At 35.9% G+C, this 21,578-nt stretch overlaps 2 protein-coding genes across 4 annotated transcripts; one reads left to right on the forward strand and one right to left on the reverse strand.

Annotated features, from left to right (window-relative positions):
- Positions 1,419 to 10,139, forward strand: LOC109728687 (cell division protein FtsY homolog, chloroplastic). 3 transcript variants are annotated; one of them, XM_020259158.1, is made up of 11 exons: positions 1,419 to 1,891; positions 1,980 to 2,183; positions 5,149 to 5,222; positions 5,331 to 5,389; positions 5,819 to 5,856; positions 6,432 to 6,552; positions 6,667 to 6,735; positions 6,816 to 6,898; positions 7,516 to 7,584; positions 9,176 to 9,238; positions 9,891 to 10,139. In XM_020259158.1, the coding sequence occupies exons 1-11, from the start codon at positions 1,559 to 1,561 to the stop codon at positions 10,002 to 10,004; spliced, it is 1,227 nt and encodes a 408-aa protein (XP_020114747.1). In that variant the 5' UTR covers positions 1,419 to 1,558; the 3' UTR covers positions 10,005 to 10,139. The 3 variants fall into 3 exon arrangements, with proteins under 3 accessions (XP_020114747.1, XP_020114749.1, XP_020114748.1); XM_020259159.1 differs by having other exon boundaries at positions 1,422 to 1,891; positions 1,980 to 2,084; XM_020259160.1 differs by lacking the exon at positions 1,980 to 2,183 and having other exon boundaries at positions 1,421 to 1,891.
- On the reverse strand, positions 10,968 to 21,444 carry LOC109728688 (bifunctional UDP-glucose 4-epimerase and UDP-xylose 4-epimerase 1-like). Its single transcript, XM_020259161.1, has 9 exons — positions 21,001 to 21,444; positions 20,840 to 20,889; positions 13,640 to 13,775; positions 13,344 to 13,445; positions 12,663 to 12,890; positions 11,869 to 11,950; positions 11,691 to 11,773; positions 11,508 to 11,599; positions 10,968 to 11,316 (listed from the first exon to the last, which is right to left on the reverse strand). The coding sequence occupies exons 1-9, from the start codon at positions 21,235 to 21,237 to the stop codon at positions 11,232 to 11,234; spliced, it is 1,095 nt and encodes a 364-aa protein (XP_020114750.1). The 5' UTR covers positions 21,238 to 21,444; the 3' UTR covers positions 10,968 to 11,231.

Raw genomic sequence — 21,578 nt, forward strand, 5'->3', positions numbered from 1 at the left:
AGCTGGACTCTCTCTCTCTCTCTCTCTCTCTCTCTCTATATATATATATAAGAGCTAGGCTCTATTGATAGCAAAAGGCCTTTTTTGCTATCAAATTTTTAACCCTTGGATGAGAAATTGTAGGGTTAAGATGATATTAGTTCCTGTCACGCCCCGGGGCCGATTTTAAAAGCCTTTTAAAAACAGAGTTACGGAAAACGTGCCTTTTTTTTTCAACCTGGCCCACGTGACGTACAGACCCGCCACAAATACAAAGTTCCTCTGTCCACTCGGGCAGAGTCTCCTTTGTATTTGCACGGCGTACCAACGGATACAACAGGATCACAACCACAACCTACATTTACCAATCAACAACCAAAGCATGATATGTATTTCCATACAGCTAACAATCCTTAGAATGATGTATGCCTCTAAGCACTCCTTAGGCGCTGGATGATGCAATGCACAATACAACAACCATCCTATTTAAAAGTGCTCCCCACACAGAAGCTTTTATTTTTGAACTCTAATTCATTCATCATGAAAAATCATTTGAAAACCTTTTGAAAACTGTTTCCCACACGGAAACTCTATTTTGAAAACCGACTACCTCGAGGGGTAGAAAACCACNATCGTCAACTGAGAGTTTAGCTACACTGTAAAAATCTCAGTCCTTACAGTCCCTCAGGGTTGAGTGGTCCCCACTAGGTTATAATATTTAATCCAATGGTTAGAAATGATAAAAAAAATTGATTCAAAGACTAAAAACTTGATAGCAAAAAAGGTCTTTTACTATTAATAGTATTCTAGCTCAACTCTCTCTCTCTCTTTCTATATATATATATATATATATATATAGATAGAAGATCGAAATTTAAATATAGATATAGATATAGATTTCATTCCAAGATTTGATGTCAAATATTTAAAATGTTTACTTAAAAACATAAAGTTATGAAAATATATTAACTAGCCATTAATTAGTCATTGAAAATTTTTCGAAGAAAAGGGCATTATTTACAAGAAGCGCGCGACTATCTGTATATTCAAAAGTAGCTATAAATTTTACATTCCACCTATCCAGTAATCAAATTAATCTCAATTTCATCTCCTTAGTTTTATTATAATCCTATAAATTTTTAATACTAAGAATTTAAAAAATTGTTTGAACCTTTGAACAATTGAGTGTAAAATATGCACTCCACCTTCAGATGCACAAATAAAATTTCTCTTTATATATAGGTAATCTAAAATTTCTAATTTTTAATCTGTAAATTTTCGATCATTATAATAATGTCTAATAAATTAAAAATGTCATTGTTTGTACACCTCAAAAGTAGATGTAAATCTTATTACACTCAATACAGGTAAGAGCCAATTTCGTCGATGGCCTTATCAACACCCCAGTTATCGAATGAATGGAGTGTAATTTGTGCACCCCCAATTGGGTGTACGAAGTAGCATTTTCCTTTTCACCACCATCCAGCTCGGGAAAAGTTGAGGTCCGTAATCGTCGGACCAAAACCCCACTTCTCTCGCCCTCTCCCTCGCGTCGAAGCCGAGCTCGGGAGTGACGATAATGGCCGCTGCTTCTTCCTCCTCGCGGCTCGTCCCCTTCCTCTCGCCGCCCCCACCGACTCCTCCCGCAAAACCCCCCTCCGGCGCCTTCCTCCCCCTCCGGCGAACCACCGCCGCCGCCGCCGCCGCCGCCCGGTTCAGGTGCGCCGCCGCCTCGGGGCAGACCGGGTTCTTCACGCGGCTGGGGCGGCTGATCAAGGAGAAGGCGAAGAGCGACGTGGAGAAGCTCTTCTCCGGCTTCTCCAAGACGCGCGAGAACCTCGCCGTCGTCGACGAGCTCCTCCTCTACTGGAACCTCGCCGACACCGACCGCGTCCTCGACGAGCTCGAAGAGGTTCCCCCCAATTTTCTAACCCTAGTCACAAAGTGGATACGTTCGTAATTGTTGAAGCTCGATCTATGCTTCATCTTCTTTTGTTCAGGCGCTGTTGGTATCCGATTTTGGGCCGAAAATCTCGATAAAGATTGTGGATAGTCTGCGGGACGATATCTTAGCTGGGAAGCTCAAGTCCGGAAGTGAGATTAAGGTAGCAGCTTCAAAACTACGGAGTCCTGAACTGATTAGCGCGAAGTTTCAGTTTGGTCGGTCCCGTACGTATTACTACGGAATTTGTTATCACAATTGGGTCCCTAATCTCTTTATTTTACATCTATGTTAACCCTTCTGTCGAATTCCGTCATATTAAGACTATCCCCGTGTCGTTTCCTATAAGATCGATCTTTCTGGTAATATAGCATCAGAGCCAATCCTAAGCCCCCTCAGCTCCCAGAGGTTTTTAATTTGATTCCGATATCTACTACTTGATGACATTAAGGCCTGTGGCTATGTTTGGATGTTGGAATAAGTTGTTCTTGAAATAACTTATTTGGTATGAAAATTTTCTTGTGTGATTGGGGGCAAAAAGTTTAACTTTTGGCTTCTTGAAAGGTCTTGTTATCCATGATTATGTAGGATAACATATTTCAACTACAATGTGATTTATCTTATTCCAAAAAATTGACTAGAAAGTGAAATATGTTATTCTGTTCTAGACATTTGGTCACAGTTCTCATTTACCAAATATTACAATTTCTTAAATATATCAAAGGTATATATGGAATAAGATATTCATGCATCCAAACATGACTGTTTGGATACATGGACATCGTATTCGGCATATCTCTTTGATTTCCTCAAGAAGCATGTATTATTCAGGAGATTGGAAGTGTGATCAAATGTCTAGAATGGATAACATATTCAGCTTTTAAGTCATTTTTTTCGAAAAAAGATAAATCACCTGAAATATATTATTCTGTCAAATTATGAATGTTAAGACCTTTCAACGAGCAAAAATCGAACTCCTAGTTTTCGATCATACAAGAATATTTTCATGCCGAATAGGTTATCATTGGATATCTTATTTCGGCATCCAAACAAGGCCTTTATCTTTCTGCTATCTTATCCCTTCCATCGATTGCCTCCTATTAAGACTATCACCCTTCCGTTTCACACAAAATCAATCTTTTTAGTAACATAGTATCAGAGCTAGTACTATGCCCCCTCAATTCCTAGAGGTTTTTAATTCGATTATGATTTTTACTACCTGATGATAGTAAGGCCCGGTTTGGATGTATAAACATCTTATTTAGCATATCTCTTTGATTTATTCAAAAAACATGTACTACTTGGGGGATGAGGCATGTGATCAAATGTGTAGAATTGATACCATATTCAACCTTCAAGTCTTTATTGTGGAATGAGAGAAATCATATGAAATATGCTATTATGCCAAATCATTTATGCCAAGGTTTTAAGTGCCCGTCGGCACGGGCCGTATCCACAGTGCCGTACCGTGCCAACAAAATACCGTCACGATACAGACCCCGTGCCGAGGACACAGCTCAAAACCCTCTATTCTTTAAATAAGTAAGTAATTTCCTCAATAAAGTTCAAAAGATGTGATAAAAAGACATAATAACTAGTTAGAATATTTTGTTGCTAAAGAAAATAAATATTTCATGCTATTATGTGTCGGCACACAGGAATTTTTTTGACCGGCACACATCGGCACTGCTCGGCACGCACCGTGCTGGCAAGTTTCCGGCGCGACCCCATGCCACGACACTTAAATCCTTGATTTATGCCTAAACCTTTCAAGGAGCAAAAATCAAACTCCTAGTTTCTAGTCACACAAGAAAATCTTCATATCGAATAAGTTATTATTAGATTTCTTATTCTGGTTCGATCTCTTTTTTGAAGGCATAGATTCTTTCTCGATTTATTGAGAACTTTCAGCCAGAGGAAAACAGAAGCCCGAACAAGCAAGATGAGGAAGCGAGTGAAAAGAAAAGATAGGGGGAGGAAGATGACTAATTTTATTGCTGTCTTATCCCTGGCCTTTATTTTATTGCTATCTTACCCCTATTCCCATAAGAAATCAATCCTTTGGTAACATAGTGTTAGAGCTAGTCCTAAGCCCTCTCAATTCCAAGAAGTCTTTAATTCGATTCTGATGTCAACTACTTGATGATGGTAAGACGCTATTTGGATGCATGAACATCTTATTCAGTATTTCTTCAATTTACTCAAGAAGCATGTACTATTTGGGAGATGAGTGTGATCAAATGTGTAGAATGGATAATATATTCAACCTGTCTTCCTTTCCGGAATAAGATAAATCACAAGATTTATGCTGTTTTGCCAAATCATGAATCCAAGACCTTTCAAGAAGCAAAAATCAAACTCCTAGTGTCCAATCATACGAGAAAATCTTCATGTTGCGTATGTTATCATTTGATATCTTATACTAGCATCCAAACATGGCATTTATTTTACTACTATCTTACCCTTTTTGTTGAATGCCTCCTATTAGCGCTATTCTCTTTCCATTTTATATAAGATCATTCTTTCTCGTAACATGGTATCACAACCAGTCCTACCCTAACATGGTAACCCCCTTACCGCCTGCGTCCCCTAGATGCCAAGATCTTTCAAGGAGCAAAAATCAAACTCCTAGTTTCCAATCATATAAGAAAATCTTCATACTGCGTATGTTATTATTTGATATTTTATTCTTGCATCCAAACATGGCATTTATTTTACTACTATCTTCTTTTGTCGAATGCCTCCTATTAACGCTATCCTAGTTCCGTTTCAAATAAGATCAATCTTTCTAGTAACATGGTACCATCAATCTTCCTAGTTCCCAGTCCTACTCTAATATGGTACCATCCTCACACAGTCTCTCTAATTATCTTTCCTGTCATTGAATATGACATGGTTCTTCTGATTTCGGCCATGTACGTGAGTGGGCTTTTAAGATTATTCCTGTGCTGATTTTAGTACTGTCTAATGCCATGTTAGCAGATGTTGGGCTCCTTTCCTTGCTAATTATGTCTGTTATTGTTTGTGAAAATCAATCATATGAAAGTCTTCCAATTCTTTCAAGTGCCACACTGAAATTTTGCTAAAAGGTCAAGAACTTCTGATGCAATTTACTGCATTTGGTTGCCTATTGTCGCATAACTTGTTGGTGCTTTTTGAAAGCATTCCCAATGTTTCCAAATGGTACCATTTTCATGGAATTTCATAACCAAGATTTGGTTGTTTAGGATGCTTTGAAAAGGTGTGTTCTTGAGCTGTTGACAAACAAAGGTAGCAAAACGGAGCTTCAGTTAGGATTCAGGTTTTGCCTTCTTGATTTGGTAGAATTTGTTTTTTGCATTCAGTTGATCTTCTATTCTGACTGATTGGCTTTAAACTGCGGAGGTTGTTGATGTCCTTCTGATCCCAGGAAGCCGGCGGTGATCATGGTTGTTGGTGTGAATGGAGGTGGAAAGACAACCTCTCTTGGTAATCACTTCTTGTTGCGGCTGATTATATGCCCTTATTATTCATATATATATATATATATATATATATATATATATATATATATATATATATATATATAATTAGATGAAACACCAAGTCGAATACTATAACATGATCTTTAAGAGTCTATTACTCTCTGTTTGTATTCATTTATAAGTAAGTACATCATCATTAGATCCCTTCTATGCGCTCTAATCCATTATTGCTTTCAAATCACCTTTTTTCCTTTTTTCTCTTTTGTACACTTCAGCATATATGAATTGTAGCATATGTGTATTTGTTCTGTTGTTAAATATCCAGTTATCTATTTCTCTAAAGATTTCTGGAGTAGATTGTGTCATGTGGCAGTACTAGGAGCACATATTCTTGATTTTCTAAGAGATTGCTTCTTTTTCCATTACATTGCAGGGAAGCTTGCTCATAGATTGAAGAAAGAGGGAGTAAAGGTTAGCTATAGATATTAATATTTGGATTTTATTTGAGAAACAAAAGCATATTTTGTATACTTGTTTCTACGAATTTTCTGTACTACCATGTTACTGAAATAGATTCAGCTTGCGGTACTATATAACTACAATGTGGAAGTATCAATACTTGTAGAACTATGATATCAGAGAATAAAGATTTAAAAATTTCTGTTATGGGAGACCATAAAATTGATTCCTACATTTGATGGGTTAACTCTTTATTCAAACAAATGAATTGAGAAATGAAACATCAGATTTCTAGCTGGTACGCAATCCTCATAGCTGTTAGTATGTCCTGTGAAAAACTAGTTAGCAAGAAAAGTCTGTTTCACCTCCACTGTTGATTTGTATTAGGCATTTTGTTTAGTGTTTAGTTTTTCCTCGAGATATTATAACAAATTGTCAAGTTACATTTTTAGCATAGTAAAACAGAATCTCTGAGTGTTTGTTGTCTGCAACTACTTTGCTTCAGCAGAGTACTGATTGTCAATTTAGTCTTGCACATGATTTGTCACAAACGAACTGTACTGCTTGCTAATATAAATACAATCCAGGTACTACTGGCAGCAGGTGATACATTCAGAGCAGCTGCTAGTGAGCAGCTGGAGATATGGGCTGAGAGAACTGGTTCAGAGATAGTAGTAGCTGAGGGTGAGAAGGCCAAAGCTCCGTCAGGTATGACTTTCATTTATACCAAAATATTGTATGTTAAAATCTTCAAAAATAGTTTACTTGCTTGATTTTGGTTACAAGGTAATCATGTTCCATCTAACTTTGTTTCCTGGGTAGTTCTTTCACAGGCTGTGAAAAGGGGGAAGGAGCAAGGATATGATGTAGTTCTGTGTGATACATCTGGACGTGCGTATAGCGTTCCCTGTAATTAATTTGATTCAGTATAACTATCTGATACTCGCCTTTTGTTCCCCCACATTTTGCAGGTCTGCATACAAATTACAGCCTAATGGAAGAGTTGGTTTCGTGCAAGAAAGCTGTTGCTAAAGTTATCCCTGGTGCTCCTAATGTATGGCTCTCTTTCCAAAGATTGGAAAATATTCATCCGTTTTCTCGTATCTTCTACCTTCAATATTTTGATTTGTCTTCAATAAACCATTTCTTCATTCCATTTTTCCTTCTAGTTTGCTGTTTTCCCTTTCAAAATTCTGCAGTAACAGTAGCTGTAATTTATGTCCTGGTCTTTCTACAGTTGTTTTTCTCTATTACATTAGGTTTGATATGTTGTAGGATTTTTGGGCTTTCTATTAGTCAGGCTACTGAAATGTCATTTGTTCAATCTGTCTTCCATTCTTTTTTTGCTAGGAGTAGACTTCATGCCTCATAAATGTATCTTTTAGAGCTATTTAAAAAAATGAGAACTATCGATACATTTGCTTAAGAAATATATCAACATATCCATGTTGAATGTCTTATTTACTCTGTTACTAGCTCTGTGAATGCTAATGCTTTTTTGAAGTAGATTTTCGGGTTAAATCTCTTTGTTCAAAATTAATGCACCTCACTGTTCTTAGACTTTCTAATAGCTTTGATAACTTACCACTTAAATAACCACGAGCTCACAATTGAACCCTTTTTTTTCTTTCACATTATCTCTTATCAGAGGCACTTTCTTATGCTGTATAGGAGATCTTGCTAGTTCTGGATGGGACAACTGGTCTGAATATGCTACAGCAGGCAAGAGAGTTCAATGATGTAAGTTTCTTATCCTCAGTGGTATGCTACCTTTGGAAATTCCCATCTTCTGCTGTTGGAATAGCATTTAGGGGTATAAATGGTCGAATATGATCAGATATTTGACGAAACCATATTCGCATTCATATTTTGTCAAATGCGAATTCGGATGCAGATATGTGTTGGATGCTAAATTTTCGTTACCATATCCGTTAAAAACATAATCTAATACGATTAAATATTTCTTCAGATTCGGATATAAATTAGATTTGTATTTGGATATTATTCGGATAATAATATATAATAATATGCACATATGAATATAAACTAGAATAGCAACAATGTGAATAAACTTTCACATTCGTGTTCAACTTTTTATATACCTATTTTTTATTGCATAATATCTAAGATCTAGCAAAACATAAAAGCATTTTTAATATGAAACTCATAATAAAATAAACGAAACATATAATAAACCAGCTTATCCTCCCACAACATATATTAACGTCCTCCTTATCTCCATCACAAAATTTAAAAAATAATTTGAGATGTGACATGTGAGATAGCTTTCTACCATCTAAGCTACACCACCCTCTTTTTTTATTTTTCCACAATATATGAATTAATGAAATATATTAATTTTCGAATAATCCGAATCCGAATCTGAATCTAAATCTGAATCCGAATATGACATCCTGTTTTGAATCCAAATTCGAAATATTCTAGTGTATCCATATCCAAATCCGAAGTCGAAAATATTGTAAATATAGTATACGAATCCAAATTCAACTAGATGCATAATTTTGACATCCGAACGAATCTGATCCGATTGAATCTGACACCGGATTCAATCGGAGTTCATCCTAACCACTTTCACCCCTAATAGCCTTGCATAGTTCTCTGAAAATGGCAATACACTTAAAAACCTTTAGGGCCTGCTTGTTTCACGGTTTATAATATTCAGATAATCCTCTATATTTTCTATTGAAAATATTTAAATCATTGTCATTCAACTCAAGTTGAATAGTTGTAAAAGGCGTTAGTGAAGTAGCTGAATTATTGTAGACTACTAGGTTGTAGAAATATTAAATTATCATGGGTCCACCTCTCATCCAAGTGGATTGGTAAGTTAGTAACATATTTGCCATTCCTAATATAAAATATACAATATGTTTGGAATATTACAAATCTTGAACCAAACGGCCCCTTATTGTAATTATCTAGCAACTATTCCATGCTTGCTTTTGGTTATGTATATTTAAGCTAGAAGATGGCTGTTGCTAGCAGATTTCTTTTTCATGGAACAATACTTTTTAGGGTTCGGGTCAAACAAAATCGATCTCCTGTTGTGTGTCTTTTGAATCCGCATATTTCTCCCTCATGATCAATACCCACTTAGTGCGTTTAAGACAGTTCTTATTGGTAGTTTTGATGTGGCTTGCTTGGTCAAATGAGTTGAGGGAATTTCTCTGTTTATCCTTAATGGAGCCCTGTGCTGCTTTCCTAGAAAGAGTCCCTTTAAGATGTATCCAAATGTTTATTGTGTTTATGACTTGTCCTTTAAGAACTCCAGTCTTCCTTTACTTCATTCGTCTGAAAAATGTCATTGCAGGTAGTTGGAGTTACCGGATTTATCCTGACAAAGCTAGATGGTTCTGCTCGAGGTGGCTGCGTGGTATGCTTGCATTTCTTCTTGTGGTTTTGTTCGGCAAATATATTTGTCATAAAAGACGTTGTATGGTATGTGGGTGATCCACCTGCTGCAATATTGAATGTGCAGTATGCGGATGCATATGCGGGCATATATGCGATTGTTGTTTAGAAGCATTAAAAATTTAAAACATGCTCATATAATTTCAGAAGATTTATAATTGTTTCTTAAAGTTAGAAATAAATAGCAGCACTAAAGATTAGCTAAAAATGCATGATGAATAATGATTTCTTACGAAGTGGTTATTCACAATACTTAGTAATCCAAGAAATCAGCATAATTATCTACGCAAATATTAATACCGATTGTAAAAGTATATGTCGACATTTAGATGTGTAATCATTATATGTTGATTTCTTCTTTTCTTCTCTGAACGGCTTAGGTTTGATATCAAATGAGTACCGGATTTGAATATCGCTATAATCTGATCCAATATCTAATCACAAATTATATGGACTTGCGAATAATATACTGGACATGTTGTCACGTATGCAGACCACTGCATATTGGCTACCTAGACAATGTGCGGTGCTGTTCATTGTCCGCACCGCATATGCGGCTGCGAACAATACATAACTGTTCAAACGGTGATAATCTCACGTCAATTTTATTGCAGGTGAGTGTGGTAGATGAGCTCGGTATACCAGTAAAGTTTGTAGGTGTTGGTGAGGGGGTGGACGACCTTCAACCCTTCGATGCCGAGGCCTTCGTTAACGCCATTTTCCCTTGAGAGTTGTTCAAACCATTACAATGACTAATCTTGTACAGTTTGTGTCGCTTTTTTGTTCGCCTTTTGGACAATGTTATGCAAAATTTTGGTTCATTCAATCTAAAATTCATCAACATATTGCTTCCAGGATGGAAAGGCTTGCATGCTGCTTCATTGTTTATTTCTTGCAATATATAAAACCTGAGAATTCTTAGCTTTTTATTTTTATTTTTTTTAAAAAAGTATGTTTTGCGTCTTTTCTGGTTCTACACTATACCATACATGAAAGTATGTCTTGTATTCTATACTAATCTTTACACTCTCTAAGCAGTTTTACGCTACTTGTAACTTAGTTCTAAACCACTAACAAATTAGCATTTCCACACTATGCTTCTTTGAAGTGAGCAATAATGCTGCACGGCCAAGCTAAATGGGTCACAATCATGTTAAATGGCCAAGCTCAGCATGCAATTATTGGGACATTTTGTGGGCATCGTCCCCAAACAAGTTGTTTGGGGACGGTGCCCATGGGCGTCGCTTGGTGTGCGGTCGCCCACTGTGACCCTCGGAAACAAAAAAAAAAAAGAAAAAGAGAAAAAAACATTTGTGGGCTCCAATTTTTTAGAGAGAAAGAAGTAGGTGAGAGAAAGGAGCGGCCGTGATGGGGCGGCTGCGATGGGCGCCCCCACACCATGCGGCACCCCTCAGCTCCGTCCCCAAACCCCAAACAAGTTTGGGGACAGATGCCCACAAAATTTGTCCACCAAAGTATTAATGGTAATATATCCCGTGAGCCACAAGGCCCAAGACCCAAAGATGAATAAATAATTCAACAAAATCTATACTCAACCTAAGTCCTACATCATATAGGCCACCACATTACAACAGAGAAGAGTTTACAAACATGAATACGGAATGGATTTTATTGGCAAGCAGGGATGAATCATGAAGTGGCAGTCATGATTTGCGAAACCGACGAGGATGTCCAACTGTAAATCACATAATTTGTAAACTATTGCAAGATTTGTTAGTAAGCACAACATTACTCCTAATAAAAATGCCATTTAGGGAAATGATATACCGCCTTCGGCGAAACTTTACTGCTTATAACACACAAGAGTACATGATAAACCTCACAAGCATTATATTATTCACAAAAACTAGATAATTATAGATTATCTTCAAATTAAATAAGATCATCATAGGCTTTGCCATTATCTCGAGTAAGAATGAAGTTGCCGGACTCTTTCAAGGCTGGGAGCGGTAACCGTATGGATTCTTGCTAGCCCAATTCCACTGATCTCTGCACATTTCTTCTATGCCGTACTTTGCTCTGCAATCAGATATTCCGCTTCAATAATAATAGCATTGCTCGATCAAAACAAATCACTTTACCAGTCTCAAGAAGTAAATTTTCTCATGTATACTGAATGTTTTGATCCTTTTAGACAACCTTCAATCTCCATAGAATTGTATTATGGTAGTGTACAAAGTTGCAGTCAATATTAGGAGAAGAAAGAGTACCTCCAACCAAGTTCCTTTTGAGCCTTTTCAGTGGATGCATAGACAGCAGTGGCATCACCAGGTCTCCTTGGGCATAATTTGACGGGAATTTTCTGCGAGTTATATTAATGATGGGAAAAAAAAAAGAAGTTGTATTAATTTTCAACATCTAGAACAGGAGAAACACTTGCATTGTTGACTAACCTTCCCAGATGCCTTCTCAAATGCTGCAACCATTTCAAGCACAGATGTGCCACATCCTGTCCCCAAATTGTAGGCAGCACAACCTAAACAAAATAAAAAAGCTTTAAGTTGATAATGGAATGTGCATGTGTGTCAATGTGTGCAAATGAGAGAGAGAGAGAGAGAGAGAGAGAGAGACCAATATCTTCAGTGGCGAAAAGTTTCCGCAGGGCTGCTATATGACCGTCAGCTAAGTCCATGACGTGTATGTAGTCTCGAATCTGATTGGGGAAGAATCACAGGCAGATAAATTTAAAGCCATACTAATTTTTCCACTTAAACATACATTATTATAGAAATAGTAGGAAACTTAGTTGCGAGAGAGTTTGTCTTAAGATATTATTTCCCCTAATTCAGAAGCAAAAGCATCATATACTGGGATACAGCTAAATGAAAAGGTATGAACTAATATTCATGAATGGTAGAATTAACGTGTCAAATGTAGTTATTTTCTGGCCGAAGCAATGTTGTTAATTCCAAGAAAAATGAGGAAAACAATTAGTAAACAAGAATACTTGAATTATACAAAATAACAGAGTCAACAGTTGCCTTTAGCTTCTAATCAGACATGGCAGTAAAATAACTATCTATAGCGAAGTAAAAATTTCGAAGACGAACATGTTAAGAATAAGTAATTGACAATAAACATGTTCGAGTATATACACAATCTTGGCATATTAATGGTGCTAAATTATGACTTCTAAAAGCTGTTCCAATGGCCATTCAGTCACCACTAAAAGGGGCGGGCGCTGGGAAGAAAAGGGTTAGAATTGCTGATAACAGACACTAGAACCCACACGGCACATGCTAATTCAGGCTCAACCAAGACAGTGCAGGATTTTCATGAGAAAGTAACTACAACCTATGATACTAGACAGCTAGAAGTAATATAGTAAACAAAAGTAACAAGTAGATATCTAAATCTTTACTTACCGCGCTACCATCCTTTGTTGGGTAATCTTTGCCATACACATTCAACTCAGGCAGCCTACCAACAGCAACTTGCTGGATGTAAGGCATCAAATTATTCGGAATACCCTTCGGATCTTCACCAATTTGACCACTCTCATGAGCTCCAACAGGATTGAAGTATCTTAGCAGTATGATTCTCCATTCAGGGTCAGCTTTTTGGATATCCCGAGCAATCTCTTCAAGAAAAAGCTATTACACCAAAATTTACAGAATGTGAAGATGCAAGTACACCAAGTAAAAGATTTTCCTGATAATTATAAGGATGTTTCACGCCATAACACATGGCTAATCTAAAATAAGGACTTCTTTGAGTAAAGTTGTCGTAACAATCTGTTCACATTTTCCTCAGAAAAAAAAGGAGAAACAAAAGCAATCTGTTCGAAAAAGCATCAATAGCTTTTTCACTAAAATCCCCTCCATTACTTCTCTCTGCAGCAAAAGCAGAAGTTTTCAACTACTTGAAGCTTCTGCTACTTGGCAAAAGCTCATTTTAGCTTCTAGCTACAACAAAAACTATGAACTATTTATTAGCAAATGAATGGTTGACAAAAGCTTCAGAATCTTGGAGTAGAGAAGCTTTTCCACTAGTCGAGCCAAGAACAAGCTGGAAAAATAAATAAATAACTTGACAATTAAACATACCTTTGTCCTACCATACGGATTCATTGCTTTTAGCTCGAAATCTTCAACACATGGAATTTTATCGGGTTGGCCATAAACAGTAGCAGAGGATGAGAATACCATCTATTTCACACAAAAATAGGAAAATAAAACAAGGGGTAAAAAAGCATAAGTACAATGTAAAAAAGCAAAGCCCTAGTTGAATTAACTACAAGCAACTCATAATTTGTACATTGTAACTTCACTATAGTAAAAGCTGTGAGTTACAATATTAGCTATATAGTTAGTGGAAAACAAGTATTAGATGTGAAGAAAACCTTTTTACAACCGTTTTTTGCCATGAACTCATAGAGATTGATTGTTCCAACCAAATTGTTGTCATAATAGAGGAAAGGTCTCGCAACACTCTCTCCAACAGCCTTCAACCCAGCAAAATGAATTACAGCATCATACCTATGGATACAACAATTTTCTGTTATCGACGAGCTAAAGATAAGAATGTGAAAGTCATACATACTCTGCTACAATGAATTACTGAGATGCTCATTTGTTTAGTTGGGTCTTCTGCAGAAAACTATTTAAGTAAGCTGCTAGAAGCAGCACAAACAACTTTTTTGTTTAGTCCACCTAACAGCTACATGCTGCAGCAGAAGCAGATCTGTAAATCAGAGCTTCTGCTAGGGGTCCGCAACCTCATCTCAACTCCCTAACTGAAAAGAGCTACAAACATTTTCTTTGCTATATGCTTGACCTCTTCGTGAGAATATGAATTGTACCACAAGTCAAGCCAAACAGGCATTGGAAAGCTACAGCAAATGTAAGTCACCAACGACCATTAGTGAAATTACAAAATAATTGTTGCATTGCTACATAGGTGGGAAAAGATTCATTTGAGATCGCCCCACAGTAGAGTGGGAAAAACTAAAAGCTGCCACATGTGCAAAATTTAAATTCTGGCATAAGTGAAGATAAAATGATCTGATCATGGTTGAATGAGTTTGAGTATTTACCCTAAAAAAAAAAAATGATTAGTAACAAAAATTGTTGTTGGGTTTCGAAGGTGCTGCTCCTAGTGCTATCATATTTCTTATGATAAGTACTAACAAAGTATATTGAAGAAACAATCTCCTAAAAGACTAGGTCTTTGAATTCTAACTGATCAGATAAATTTTCTTCACCTTGTGATCGTCGCGAGAAAACAACATCAAATGACATTCATTGATGAAATAATTAAGTTTCTAAATAAATTGATTTCTTCACAAGAAGGAACTCTCTGTAGCTTTTGACTAAGTAATAGCAATAAAATAAAGAAAAATATATGTCGGATCATCTTGAGCTTATGTCCGATTACACTTAACCACCCAAACTTAAAAAATACAAAGAAAACGAAAAACTGCATGAACTTTCAATTCTCTTCAATTAGCTACCTGACCCCGATTTCAGCTAGTCTTCTTTATTAGGTAGCAATTATATAAAGATAAATAAAGTCAAATACCCTTGAGGGCTGTTTGGTTCATGGTTTGTAATATTCCGGAAATGTTGTATATTTTATATTGGGAATGGCAAGTTTGTTACTAGCTTATAAAGTCACTTAGGTTGGGAGATCGTTAAAAACTAATTAATAGACTACAATAATTCCCATCAAGAATGGAAATGAGAATGCCTCCTACAACCCATGATAATCTCCCTTAGAATCATCTAGGCATTCAAAAAGAAAATGAGTAAACATGAACTTTTCAAGGTCAAATGACTGTCCCAAGCCATATATTTAGTTCAAAAATTTTACGAAAAGTGGGGTGGAGTAGTTGAATGAAACAAATTAAAAGTTCATGTGATTTTTTTAGCTTTTTAAAGTTTGGGTGGCTAAATGTAACTAGGCTAGAGTTTGGAGGGTTCGATATATTTTTCTGCAAAACATAATGAAGCACTGAACAAGCAAACCATTGGGTGAAATCTCCACATCACCACCAACCCACTAATGTCTACAACTAAATACAGTTTTGTACATCATATAACTGTCCATAACAAAGCCTGTGCATGAAAGGGTTACTTTCTGTAACGCCCCCAATAGTCCTATATCGGATGGGATATTGATTCCGATCAGTTTATATGAGGCCTACACGCTAGTAATAATAACTAAGCTGAAGCATTTTGGGCCAGTGGTTGGGCCCAACAAGTTATTGTTGCTAGCGGGTTGGGTCGTTGCAATTGATATCAGAGCCGAATACCAGCCGTAAGTGTCTAAGTGCTATGCGGGACAAAGTGCTACACCAACGGGTTTGGTGAGAGGCCACCTCTTGAACCCGTAGGAGCTACCTCTAGAATCTCACATCGCCTGGTAATTCCGGTCCTGATCTGTCTGTCTGTGATCTAGTTTGGACCCGACGAGGACGNCCGATGTGGGATTATTGGAGTGTCACAAACTCCCCCCGTTAAGGCCCTGACGTCCTCGTCAGTCCAATCACACACACACAGCCCAAGATCACCAGGCGATGTGAGACTCGTCTCGCTAGCCCGTCATCCAGACCCTGGCTTAGTCGAGACTCGCCACACATGTCCAGCTGGTGAACCGGCTCTGATACCAAATGTAACGACCCAGCCCGCTAGCAACAATAACTCGTTGGGCCCAACAACCGGCCCAAAATGCTTAAGCCTAGTTATTATTACTAGCGTGTAGGCCTCATATAAACTGATCGGAATCAATATCCCATCCGATATGGGACTATTGGGGGCGTTACACTTTCCCAAAATTGGTTTGCTCACATGCATATCAGAACATACTATATTACAAATAAACACAAAGAGTAGCTCAACACATGATTACCCAAAACAAAACCAAATTCATGTACAAGCAAATCCATATACTTAGAGACCTTATGATAGGTTTTTTTTTTTCGGAGTTCAAATGAATAATGCTATGCTCATTCCCAAGAGTAGATTGAAATAGGATGTAGTCCAAAGTGATTGATTTTTTGGATAGTGTGTAGGGCCCATCATTATATGATTTGTGTAAATCTCTTGATTATATAATTCCAACTGCGAAATTTCTACTTCCATGAATTTTTGGAAGTGAGCTTACCATTGCTCAACGCAAATATCCCATCTAGCATCTCCAATTAACTGATAACCTTCAATATAAATCCTATTTCCATGCTTAAAAAAAAAAGTAATGTAAGGAGAAAACTGCCCACATGCCTGGGATACATTTTTGATTGGTTCAAAATGTGAACTTGAATTAAATGAGAGGAAGCTAACTAAATGTAGGAGTCTATAGGTCATGATCTCATACTCTTATATCATATTAAAGAACCAATTACTATGAAACCTTTTTTCCTTTTTGACTGCTCTCTAAAAGCTTAAACTAGTAGGACTTAAACTAGTAGGAAGTAGAAAACAATATTCAAATATTTGGTTAAACTTCAACTTAAGTATTTCACTTTGCCACCGTAATGGTTTAAAAAGTTGAACTTCATTACCTTTTACTTTTGTTTCTCCCATAAGGACCTACCATTTAACAAGTGGCATGCTAATAAGATAATAGTATTTTACCATCTTATAATCTGCACTTTATTATTATGCAGTTTGTAAAATATATTGTTTTTTACCTCATCTATCGAGAGGTTACTATAATTGAACTTTTTGAACCACAAGATGACAAAGTACAAAATGAGCTAAGGAGCCAATTGTTAGGATGCAATTAGAAATATAATATAGTTGGAGACGCATTCAATTGAAAATATAGTAATTATAACTACATGCAGCTTATTTGATTGGATATAATTGTTTAGTTGTCTATAGTTGAAACAATGTATTTTTAAAAGTTTATTACTTTATATATAAGGTAGCGAGATTACCTTCAATGTATAAAAGGAAAAATATTTTCTATTTAATAGCTGATTAGAGAGGTCAGCTTATTTTTCGTTTAAAATTACTCTCTCCATCTGCTGCTGCTGCAGCAGTTGGACTTCCTTATAAACTTCTAACTGCAGCTATTGAATTCAAATGCATTAAATCAAACACCGAATTCGGATATGCATGTAGTTACAACTGCAGTGCAGTTGCAACTATTTGCAGCAAAACACCCCCTAAACCACACGGTTGTATTTGGCACGGAGGATATCCCGGAACAACGGGGGATATCCCCCAATTTGTAGCCAAACGCAAGCAGAACTTCGGGGAACGGGTTGTTCGGGTCAAAACGGGTTGTCCTGGGTTGTTCTGGAACAATTCGTTAAAAATTGTTCCTAGGGGAACTCAAAACAACTTTGGGCGTGTTTGGTTCGAAGTCGAAATCGGAATCAGAATAAGCTGGAATCGAAATCGGAATGACGCATTACCTAATTCTGTATCGGTCTTTGGTTCAGGTAGATATAAAAAACGTAATTAAATTAATATACTAACTTTATCTTTATAATATATTAATTTAAATTCAAATTGAAAATTAAATATTAAAAATTTACATCAAAATTTTGAAATAATATCAAAATTTTAAATCTATTTTTTTAAAAAATTAAACTTTGAAGTTGAGTGGATAATTTAAAATATGAAACTTAATTTTGATTTATTCAAATTCAAACTTAAAATTACAATTTTACATTTTAATTTGAATCATAAATTTTAATTTAAGTTTTAAAAAAAATTTGAATAAAATCTTTATATAAATTAAAATTTAATTCAAATTCAAATTCATAAGTTAGATTCAAAATACTTGATTAAATTTAATTTTTAATTCAAATCCAATTAAAATTAAAAATTAATATATTTAATTTCTAAATTTAAACTCATATTTCAATTAAAAATATTAAAAAAATAAATTTAATCCGAATAAATATCCATTCCGTCCGATTCAACTTCTAATCCGCCTTCTAGGGCCGGATTGAAAAAAGAAAGTGATGGGACACTCGGAGTAGGATGCAAACGGCGCGATCTGGGGCGGAGAGCCCCCCGCCTCCCCCCCGACTAGCAAAAATCACTGGCCCGCTCCCGCCCCGAATCGTGACGGTTAAAAAATACATCCCATAATCCGCCTCGCATCGTAACCCGCCTCCCGCCGGCAGCTCCGAATCCGCCCGCCAACTAATATTTTTTATAAAATTATAATATTATTAATATTTTGTAAAATATAAATTAATAATTTTTAATAATATTATATATATAATTTAACAATATTAATGGTAAAAATTAAAAATATCAATCACAATTCAAAACAAAATTCAAATATTTCAAATACATTAGAAATGAGAGTAATAACTTATTTGTATTTTAAACTTTTTTTATAAATATATTATTTTTTGGGAATATTTTTTAAAAATACAAATGATATTCGGGGCGGATTCGGGGCGGATTCGGGGCGGGTCAAAATTTTTCCTGTTTCCTGCCCCGAATCCGTCTCGGATTGTAAAACTTACCCCGTTTCCTGTCCCGAATCCGTTTATTTTCTCCCATTTACTGCTCCCGTCGGGGCGGATCGGGGTGGGAACTCCACCAACCTGGATCCGTTTGCATCCCTACTCGGGAGTCGGAATCGGAATGGGACTCCCGCGTACCAAACACCCACAAACGAATTCGCCAAACACTCCCTCTGTTCTTCTCTTTATTTTATTAGATAAATAAATAAATAAATAAATATATTAATATACATAGTATTTTTATGATAATATATTTATACTTAAATCTTATATATAATATAAATTAATTAAATTTAATATATTATATATTTGATTAAGTTTTACTATTTATGTATTAATATTTAATTATTTTTTATATTAAATATTATATATATATAATAAAATAAATATACTATTTTAAATTAAACTTACATAAAATATTATATTATAAATTACAAAATGAAATAATTTTATAAATAACTTTATATAAAATATACTAATATAAATTAATTATTTTATTTTTAAAAATATATTTGGACATTATTCTTGACTTTTTATCCAAACGCTATTAAAAATATCCTCTAAAATATTCCCGAATATATCCAAACGTAAATTTATAATTATTATCTATTAAATTATATGAATCCTCAATATATTTTGCCACGTGGCAAGTTTTTCTTCACCTTCACCACCATGTGATTCTTTCCCTTCACTTCATCAAAATGAATCCTCAATATATTTTGCCACGTGGCAAGTTTTTCTTCACCTTCATCACCATGTGATTCTTTCCCTTCACTTCATCAAATTTTTAATTAACGTATCTAATTAATACATCTAAAATGGCCTACTACTAAACTTCCAATTAATGTATTTAAATGGTTCCCTATCAAGTTTTTCTTCACCTTCACCACCATGTGATTCTTCCCCTTCTCTTCATCAAATTTTTAATTAACGTATCTAATTAATACATCTAAAATGGACTACTACTAAACTTCCAATTAATGTATTTAAATGGTTCCCTATCAAGTTTTTCTTCACCTTCACCACCATGTGATTCTTCCCCTTCTCTTCATCAAATTTTTAATTAACGTATCTAATTAATACATCTAAAATGGCCTACTACTAAACTTCCAATTAATGTATTTAAATTCTCCATTAAATTTTTAATTAACGTATCTAATTAATACATCTAAAATGGCCCACTACTAAACTTCCAATTTATGTATTTAAATGTTCCCCTTGTCATTTATAATTCTCACCATTTTATTTCTAATTAATTTATTACGATCCTTCACTTTTCCTCCACAAGACTTCTAATTAGTCCATCTTCGTCAAGTTTAATTTGTTTATTTATTTTAATTATTTTGTATGTGCAATTTTGAAATTATCAAAATGAGAAGCTTAAATAACAAGTTGGAGGAAACTGCGAGGAAATCAAGAGGAAAAAAAAGAATGCTCAGGTAATATAGAAATTTTTTTTTTAAAGCAAAGTAGAAAGTAATTTTAATTGTTTCATCAGGAAAAATTTAATTACTAATATTATTTTCTATACACACTTTTTAAAATTATGTTCATAAGAAGTTTTAAAATATTGCCTTAAATAACTTGAATGTGTACTCTTATTTGCAGTTTAATCCAGTCTTCTGATTCCCATGAAGAAGAGAAGTGAAGATTTTTCCAGCAAAACTATCATAAGATTATATTTCTATAATATTTGAAGGATATTTGAAGGATATGTGTAAGAGACTTATTTTATTTTGACTTTAAAGCATGAAGTTTATAGTATGAATTTTAGAATTTAGTAAAATTCTAAAGCTTCTAGACACAATTTATTGAAGAATAGTGATGTTTTGGAGCCATATAACTTTCATTCCAAATTTTATAATTTAGAAAAATTAGTATTTAGGATTCTAAATATAATTTTATTTTTTAAAATTTTAAATTTGGGATTCTATTATCTACCCGCCGCATCGCGCGGGTTTTTGCACTAGTTATATATTATACAGAAATACCTCCGTTGTTCTCAGAAACAACAAAATTGTTCTCCAAAATTTAGTTATATACCAAACGCAGCCATCACAAAAGTACAAGCACAATAAAACTAATTGAGGATAAAAACAAGAAACTCACCTTTTTGAAGAAAACACCTTCTCCAGGTCCTCCTTGCTCCTCAAATCTCCCTGCAAACGCAAGCAATGCGCGCGCAGCGCTCTCAAAATCTAGAGAGAGAAAGAAAAGGGCGAGAGATAGAACAAGAGAGAGAGAGAGAGAGAGAGAGCTAGGGTTTATACGAGGAAGAAGCGGAGGTTTTGGGCGAGCGCGGGGCCGGCGAGGGCGCGGACGCGGTCGAGGGCCTCGGGGACGGAGTTGTCGAGGTTGTCGATGATCGAGACGTGGCACCCCTCCCTGAGGAGCTGGAGCACGGTGTGGCTCCCGATGAACCCCGCGCCCCCCGTCACGAGCACGCTCCTCCTCGTCGTCATCGTCTCCCTCTCCGTCGAAGCCGAAGACGAGGGGGGCGGCGCCATTAATGGAGGCCGAGGAGAAGAAGAAGAATAAAAGAGAAAGGGAGAATGAGAATCAGGAATAGGGAATGGGGATATAATAATAATTGTTGTCGCAGATTTGCTCTTTATTTATACCGGAAGGAAAAGGAGACGCGGAGAGAGAGAGAGAGAAAGAGGGAGGCTGTTTGGGAGAGCGTGAAGGGATGAGTACGGAAGCGCAGGAATAAAGGGGTTGAGAGTGAGTTGGAGTTTGTTGGCGTGGACGTGGAGACTTTATTGCCTGCTGCGCCGGGTGTACAGGTGACAACTAAGTAGTAACTAATTAACCAGTAGCCACTCCATTCCCTAATTAGTGTGCGTTT

The sequence above is a fragment of the Ananas comosus genome, linkage group 24 (assembly GCF_001540865.1).
Source record: "Ananas comosus cultivar F153 linkage group 24, ASM154086v1, whole genome shotgun sequence".
In the NCBI taxonomy this organism is placed as follows: Eukaryota; Viridiplantae; Streptophyta; class Magnoliopsida; order Poales; family Bromeliaceae; genus Ananas; species Ananas comosus.